This window comes from Salvia hispanica, chromosome 1 (assembly GCF_029641045.1).
Source record: "Salvia hispanica isolate PSC_SH4W2 chromosome 1, Shi_PSC_v1, whole genome shotgun sequence".
Taxonomy (NCBI): domain Eukaryota; kingdom Viridiplantae; phylum Streptophyta; class Magnoliopsida; order Lamiales; family Lamiaceae; genus Salvia; species Salvia hispanica.
This window is the reverse complement of record NC_142692.1, coordinates 67,878,031-67,886,450: the sequence shown is the minus strand read 5'-3', so window position 1 is coordinate 67,886,450 and position 8,420 is coordinate 67,878,031. Positions and strand designations below refer to the sequence as shown.

Genomic DNA, 8,420 nt, shown 5'->3' with positions numbered 1-8,420 from the left:
ATGTGTTTGAGTATGTAATAAATAAATATTATAGTGGATGTTGTGACCCACTTTTAATTGAGTGTCCAATAATTAATAAATGTTATAGTGGATGTTGCGACCCACTTTTAACATTTTTTTATTAGTTGTAGTGGATGTTGGGACCTACTTTTAACACTTTTTTATTAGTTGTAGTGGATGTTGGGACTCACTTTTAACACTTTGTAGGCATTTTTTATTAATTTATCTCAACCGAGACTCCTAAAGTGGGACACCCAAAATTGATTAACCGGGACTTCTAAAGTGGGACGGAGGGAGTTTTTTTAAATCGTTGATATTACCACTTGTGTAACGCACCTTGACCAATTCTCTACGTCTCCTTCCTCTTTATAATTTACCAAGGCGTTACTCCATTGAATTGGAAAATGAACCATGGAAAATATTTTTTGTGTGTATGTATGACTATGAGAGAGAGGGACACGTAGATGTGTACGTAGATATTTTTTTGTATTTTATAAAATTTCGTCAAAGATGTTTATATATCATGAACATTTATTATTTAAGCATAGTGATTTTTTCACACAAAACAAACGCTCGAAGCCACTAATATATGTGTGAGTGGAGAGTACAAGTAAACAAAACAAAGACCAAATGCAAATAAAAATATCAAAAAGAAACGAAATCAATATACATAGGAGTATTAAAAAATACACTATGATTAAAATTACTATTGAAGAGATGATATGAATGAACCGAAACACCCAAAGACACGAGAAAGAGAGGGGTTGCGAGAATACACAGATATAAGGTAAATTGAGGTTGCATATTTGGTAAGAGTTTAAGAGATTTCATTATACTATGTGTTAATTAGTTGTTTCTATCTTTAGGCGTTCATCTCATAAGAACTCTCGAGTTAAGTTTAGTATGGGGCAATTTTAAGAATATGACTTCTTGGAAAGCTTGGGTCGTTATAAGTGGTTTCACATCAGCTTCAAACTAAAGGAGAAGTTCCAGATAACAATTACGATGAAACACGCGCCAACAAACAACAAACTCATTTGCGAAACAAACTAAAAAGTAATTAAATACCATAAAGACAACACACATAAAAATAAGAAATGAAAGTACACAAATAATCGAATAACTACATATAGTAAGAAACAAAAACTCACAAAGTTAAACGAAAACCATACCTTAACTCCTAAACTACCCTATGCGGCGGTTTTCGAAAATTAAAATTTATCCTGTATTGACTGAACATCTCTCAGAAAATTTAAAAGCGAAGAGAAACTTTGTCACGTATTATTTAATTGTTCTATATATGTAACTCTTTATCTTTGTCCATACAATTTACATGGCGGCTTTTTTTATTTAAACTACATTATCAATGTGACCTTTGGTTAATCCTCAAATTTAATTAACAACTAATGACGATAAAATAGTTGTTTTTATCACCAAATCTGATTGCATACACAGACCACAGTTCTTGCTATTGAAGGACAATGACCATTATGACCTGTTCTGCAAATGTACCAAACAACTCTTGTTTTTGTATTTAATTCATAAATTGGTCCAATCCTAAGTGCAATTGACTCCAATAAATTATGTCGCCAAATTTATTCAACACATGTTTTTGAGGAAAACAATTTTATTCATGCTAGTTAAATGGTAGTATATGCAACGTCGCAGAGAATATTGATATAAATATAAAAAATAAGTAAAAGTAAATATACAAAATATCAATCAAAGAACAATATGCATTGGTAAAGATAGTAAGTTAGTAATCATGATTCATGAATATGAAAGGCAAGTATACGAGTGTACCTAGTTTGATACTATGTGTATTTATATTCGAGGTCAATACCAAACTATAGATTTCACATTTTAATTTTTAGATGCCATTACAATTGGTGAATATATACGTGGGCAAGTGAACCATAATTCTAGACATAATAGGAATCAGATCGTTGTGGTCATGGGCTAATTTACTTGACTCCATATATACTCCAGCAATATGTTCATTGATGTTGCGAAGTACGGTGGTTGGTCGAGCTCGAGATGCCCAAGGTTTACGGTTCTAGCGGCTAACCGTGAAACCGTAACTGGCAGTTACTAGTTACTGTTCCGAACCAAAACCGTGAGATTTAAATGGACCGAAATCGCCACTTTTGGAACCATGGTTCGGTTCATTTTCCAAAATTCCAAGACTGAAACTGTGCCGGAACCGCCGCCGGTTCCAGATGGTTCGAGACCGAACCAAAAAAATAGCCTAAAAACCGTGAAATCGACCCGAACCGCAAAAAACCGCTGCAAATCGGCGGTTCAGAACCGTGAAAAATAGTGAAAACATCGCCGGTTTTCGAACCGAAACCGTAACCGCCGATTTTGGAACCGAAACTGTAACCGCGAAACACCCTTGCGGACTGCGGTTCGATTCCGGTTCGACAATTTCCAAAACCGGACCCACCGGTCCCGAAACCGTGGGCATCTCTAGAGTTGGCTAATGTTGTCTTATTAATTAATATTGCATTAAACAAAAAATAAATTGACACGAGGGCAAAATAGTCATTACAATTAATCTCACACAAGTATAGTATAGATATCAAAAACATTACATGGAGGAGGAGGAAGCCATCTAGCAAAATGCAACGCCCTCACGCCGTCGTGATCCCATACCCGGCGCAGGGCCACCTCAACCCCCTCCTCAAGCTCGCCAAGCTCCTCCACTCCCGCGGCTTCTTCATCACCTTCGTCAACTCCGAGTTCAACCACAACCGCCTCCTCCGCTCCCGGGGGCCCGCCTCCGTGGCCGGCCTCCCGGACTTCCGCTTCGCGGCCATCCCGGACGGCCTCCCGCCCTCGGACAAGGACGCGACCCAGGATATCGCCGAGCTCTGCGAATCCCTCTTGACGAACGGCCTGCCTCCCTTCTCGGACCTCGTCGAGGCTCTCAACGACGGCTCCCGCGGCTGCCCTCGGGTCACGTGCATCGTCACCGACGGCCACATGAGCTTCACGCTCGACGCGGCCGAGCGGCTTGGGATCCCGGCGGTCTACTTCTTCACCACCAGCGCTTGTGGGTTTTGGGCACATAGTCATGTTCGTGGACTCATTGAGAGAGGGATATTCCCACTTAAAGGTTTTTATTCTTTTCGTGATTCGTTGGATTTTACGAGGCTAGATACAGTCTTATTCATCGAATCGTTGGATTTTACGAGGCTAGATAAAGTTTTATTCATCGAAACGATCTTAGTAATATTTCACGTATAGCGAATCACTCTCTTCGTTCCATAGTAGTGAAGTTATTTTGCTATTTTGATACGTTCCATAGTAGTGGAATCATTTACCTTTTTAGTAAAAGTCATCACATTTCTTCTCACTTATTTTTCTCTCTCTTACTTTAGTATTTCTTTTATCTCTCTGCCTTTTTTATTTTCTACTTTATTCTTCTTTTATTTAACTCATATTTTTCATCTCTCTTCCTTTATTTAAAGTCATCACATTTTTTCTTAAATCGCGTGCCGAAAAGAAATGTCTATACTATTATGGAATGGAAGGAGAAGATGTTGTGGGGGTTTATTAATTGAAGTGTACCGAAGATGTGAAAATATCAATATATATTAAACTGAATAATGATTTTTAGGTAATTCATGGTAATTTTCGAAGATTCGGCAAATAGTGTGAATTGAACGATTTCGCGTGATAGTATAAATCACTCCCTCCGTCCCACATAATTTGACCCAGTATTTCATTTTGGTCCATCCCAAATAATTTGATCCATTTCACTTTTATCATTTTTTATAGTGGACCTCATATTCCACTAACTCATTCCTACTCACATTTTATTATAAAACCAATACTTTAAAAGTAGGACTCAAATCCCACCAACTTTTTCAACTCACTTTGCATTACATTTCTTAAAACCCATGCCCGGTCAAATTGTCCCAAATTATGTGGGCCGGAGGGAGAGTGCAATAATCAAAAGTTCACGCGATTGAGTGAAATAAATTTATTTTGGTAGAATGTTCAACTTGTTTATTTCCGAGACTCTAAATCACTAAGGATACTTGTATATTTTGGCTAGAATTTATACATATTCAAAGTTTGGCTACAAGTAATATTTTGTATATTTTTTTTACAGATGAATGTCAGATAAGCAACGGATATCTGGAGGCGACGGAGATAGACTGGGTGCCGGGGTTCCGGAACATGCGGCTGCGGGACTTCACGAGCTTCGTACGAACCACCGATCCCGACGACGTCATGATCAACTACAACCTCATACAGACCAAGAACGCGGCCCGGGCCACGGCGGTGATACTCAACACATGCGAAGGACTAGAAAAGGAAGTCCTCGACGCCCAACGCCAGAGATTCGAGAAAGTTCTATCAATAGGCCCGCTCCACCTTCTCGAGCGCGCCATCGAAGATCCGCAGCTCCAGGCGATCGGGTCCAGCCTCTGGAAGGAGGACGACGCCTGCCTTCCGTGGCTGGACCAGAGGGCCCCGCGCTCGGTCCTCTTCGTGAACTTCGGCAGCATCACGGTGGTCTCGACCGCGCAGCTGCTGGTGTTCGCGTGGGGCCTGGCGGAAAGCGGGAGCCACTTTCTGTGGGTGATCAGGCCGGATTTGGTCAGCGGGGAATCCGCGATCCTGCCCCGCGAGTTCGTGCAGGAAGTCGCGGGGAGGGCGATGATGGTGGGGTGGTGCGGCCAGGAGAGGGTGCTCGCGCACCCGTCACTGGGAGGGTTTCTGACGCACTGTGGATGGAACTCGACTATTGAAGGACTTGCGGAGGGGCTGCCGATGATCTGCTGGCCTTTCTTCGCGGAGCAGCAGACAAATTGTCGGTACCTATGCCGGAACTGGGAGGTGGGGGTCGAGATCGAGGGAGAGGTGAGGCGAGAGAGAGTGGCGGAGCTAGTGAAAGAAGTGATGGAGGGGGAGAAAGGGAAGGAGTTGAGAGGCAGAGCTGAAGAATGGAGAGACAAGATTCAAGCTGCTGCTCAACCTGGTGGATCTTCTTGTCTTAACATGGATTTGCTAGTCAATGAGATTCTTCTTAATAAGTCACTTGTAAACTAAACTAAAGACTTCATAAGCATGTCAAACTTCAGAGGACATATGTATATACTATTAAGGAAATAAAGATAAGAATTATAATTATACTACAATGTTACATCTCACATAGATAATTACATTCCATCTTATGCTTAATTTAGTTCCCCAAAAACTTATTCTAAGGGAAATTCTTTCTGAATGAGAACTTGAGCACCTTTAACAAGTCTCTCGATAACTTGACTCGCCGGTATAATCTCGCCGATAAGGCCGACACCTTCCCCGGCGTACATTACCATGCTTTCGATATCACCCGTTGTCGTTGCATTTGGGACTGTACCAGCAAACCGACGGATCTCTTTTTCCTGTGAGAAAAAAAGACATCGATGGTCAAGGTACTAAACAATGTTGTGATTACTTATCAAGAATATCAAAATCCTCACAAAATTCTGGCTAGTTGGATTTTGATGAAACAAGAAATAAACACTTACCACCCCGTGTATGAGTGAACGACCGATGATTGGCTGATCGCTCTCGTTCTGGTCAATCGGAAAGCTCCTCCATTCCACGAATGAAGGATTTGTTAAGACACGGTGAGGTGCACCGGGCCATCTTGCACGACCAAAAACATCGGTGTACTCAGTTTCTTGCAGCTCAACAAGCTTTCGTTTGTAGATAGGATGAGCAAAGCTCTCTTCCGTTGCGAGGAACCTGTGATATGTTTATCTTGTAACTTCTTCGAATGTTGAAAATTAATTTCATCACAAACTCTGTAACTAATGAATTGCAGTTCAAACCTAGTTCCCAGTGCAACACCATGAGCTCCCAATGCAAGAGCAGCTACATAACCACGCTCATCCACGATCCCTCCAGCAGCAATCACCGAGATGTCATGTCCACGGGCAAGATCAACTACTCTTGGCAATAAAGCGATTAACCCATCCTGCATTTTAAGCATAAGATTTACCGTAATTTGGAGAAAAAATTAACTAACAATTTACAATGAGCCAAAAGAGATTTTATGCTGCAAGAACGCACAACGATGACGAACAGTCTCACTAGTGTCAAGATTAACTATCCTAGAGAGGCATCAATTTATTTTCTATGCTGATTTCTGGTACTCTTCAGGCAAATTCAAATTTAGACACGAAAAAATCATACTTGAACAAAATTTTCTCTTTCCAAAACAATTTATTAGTGAATCATTAATCACAGTAATGGCATCGCTAGATATGACATAAACTCAAATGCTAATTATGTAAGAGCTTAAACAAACAGATGTATCAAGAAAAGGAAAGAGAGAGCACTTACTAGCCTTTCATAGACAAACAATAACCATCCTAAAATCGAATATATATATATATATATATATATATATATATGTGTGTGTGTGTGTGTTTGACTGATCTAATTAAGACATTATTCACAGGTAACAGTTCACTAGCACCATGAGCTCTCGAATATAAAGACTGCTCAAAGTCGTCGTGCAAGGTCTAAAGTAGGAGTATTTAATAAACGAGAAGCACGTCCCAGATGAAGAGAAGAGCAGTAATACCTGACCAATGACATGCCCCCCAGCTTCACGCCCTTGAACCATTATCCCATCAACACCCACATTCACTGCTTTCTCTGCCTCTTCGAAGCTCCCAACCTACATGAAATTCAGTAAGAACACTTGAACTTCTGACCTCATCGACGAAATGAAGGTACATACAGCCATGATTGATATACACAAATTTGACAAACAACTGCAGTAACAGGCCACCCCAGTCTTAACAATCCTTTAAACAATCATGATCGAAACAGAACCAATACGTGCATACCAAAAATCCTAGAGTCGCCACAGTTACATAAACGAACGATTAGATCACACAGCACGAAAATAAGCTCAAATACGCACTTGAGGTATAATCTTGACGCCATTTTGATGAGCCCGGAGTACAAGATCCCGGGAGCATTCGCCCCAATAGACCTGCAGAACTGCAACCTTCTCCTCCAGTATGACCTTTATGTTCTCCTCATGAGGAAAGGCAAGAACCACACCAATCCCAAATGGCCTATCAGTCAAAGCCCTAGTTTTCCTTATCAGCTCCCTCACATAATCTGGAGCTTCCTGTTTGTGCAAATTGAGCAAAACTAGCTAATATCATCATACATTTCGAGGAATCTCAGTTTATTTCAGTATAATCGAAGGAAGAAGACAGTTAATTCAACATAAACAATGAGGTATTTCAGAATCGAAATTTTTTCGAGTAAAACCTAAAATAGGGAAATCAAAACCAAAATTGAACCCTAAAACTGCACAGAATCAAATTAATCGAATTCAATTATTCAAATACAAAATTACCCAATCAGGAATTCTGAGGAAACCAAGACAGCCGGCGTTAGCGACGGCTGCAACGAGCTCTGGACCAGAGATGTCAGGCCCTAATGGCGCTTGAATTATGCCATAATCAAATCCAAGTACTCCTCTCCACCCCATCGATTGAACCGATTCCTCGCTCTCTCACTCTTTCTCTCTTCTTATTAGCAGAGGATAAGTGTTCAATTCGTCTTTCCCTTCCACAAACGTGAGCGAATTCATTTCTTCTGCAATTCCAGATAAAATAATTGGAATTGCAGTGTGTCGTAAGCGAATACGTATATCAGATGATTGGCGTTTTGCTGCGAAAAATGGAAGTTTGATTAATCAATCCGTTTCGATTTTTGAAGAATTTACTGTTTACGAAATTGGAAGTTTGATTACAATTTCAAATTCTGCAGTTACAAGATCATAAACTTCAAGTTATGTTTGCTTTGTTCCGATAAACTCCATATTTTTCAAGAGAAACCAATTAGAGGTGCCAAAGTTTATGGTTCCGGTGGTTAACTGTGAAACCCTAATCGGCATTTGCAATTTTAAATCAGAACTGTGAAAATTTACCCTAATCGAAACCGTTGATTTAAGAATCGTGGTTCGGTTCAGGTTTGAAAATTTTCGGACCGAAACAGTGCCGGAACCGTTGATTCCGGGCAGTTCTAAACCGGAACCGCAAAAAACCACCGGAAAACCATGCGGTTCGGCAATTTCCAAAACCGTAACCGCCAGTTCTGAAAGTGGGCACCTTTAAAACTACTACTAACACAAAGAGAGATGTAAACTCTTTTATTTAAAAAATGAAAGAGGGAACATCTTTTTTGGTCCACGAACTTTGCCAAAGTATCATTTTAAGTCCGTAAACTTTGAAAATATCATTTGAGGTCCACCAACTATGGATTAATATCATTTGAAGTACTTTTTTACTATTTCCAAGTTTTTCTAGACGAAAATACCCTCAATAGTCAATTCCTTAAAGGGTATATATTTTTAATAAACTTATCATATACTCATATTTTTTATAAAT

General features: G+C 40.1%; 2 protein-coding genes across 2 annotated transcripts; one reads left to right on the top strand and one right to left on the bottom strand.

The window, feature by feature from the left end:
* The first annotated feature begins 2,593 nt into the window (after positions 1 to 2,593).
* LOC148934459 (7-deoxyloganetin glucosyltransferase-like) lies at positions 2,594 to 5,145 on the top strand. Its single transcript, XM_089057189.1, has 2 exons — positions 2,594 to 3,118; positions 4,121 to 5,145. Exons 1-2 carry the CDS (start codon positions 2,623 to 2,625, stop codon positions 5,062 to 5,064), a joined length of 1,440 nt encoding a protein of 479 aa, XP_088913315.1. The 5' UTR covers positions 2,594 to 2,622; the 3' UTR covers positions 5,065 to 5,145.
* On the bottom strand, positions 5,092 to 7,812 carry LOC148934458 (Aldolase-type TIM barrel family protein). The gene is made up of 6 exons (XM_089057199.1): positions 7,385 to 7,812; positions 6,938 to 7,150; positions 6,593 to 6,688; positions 5,835 to 5,980; positions 5,529 to 5,748; positions 5,092 to 5,402 (listed from the first exon to the last, which is right to left on the bottom strand). Exons 1-6 carry the CDS (start codon positions 7,517 to 7,519, stop codon positions 5,214 to 5,216), a joined length of 999 nt encoding a protein of 332 aa, XP_088913325.1. The 5' UTR covers positions 7,520 to 7,812; the 3' UTR covers positions 5,092 to 5,213.
* Positions 7,813 to 8,420: the final 608 nt, after the last annotated feature.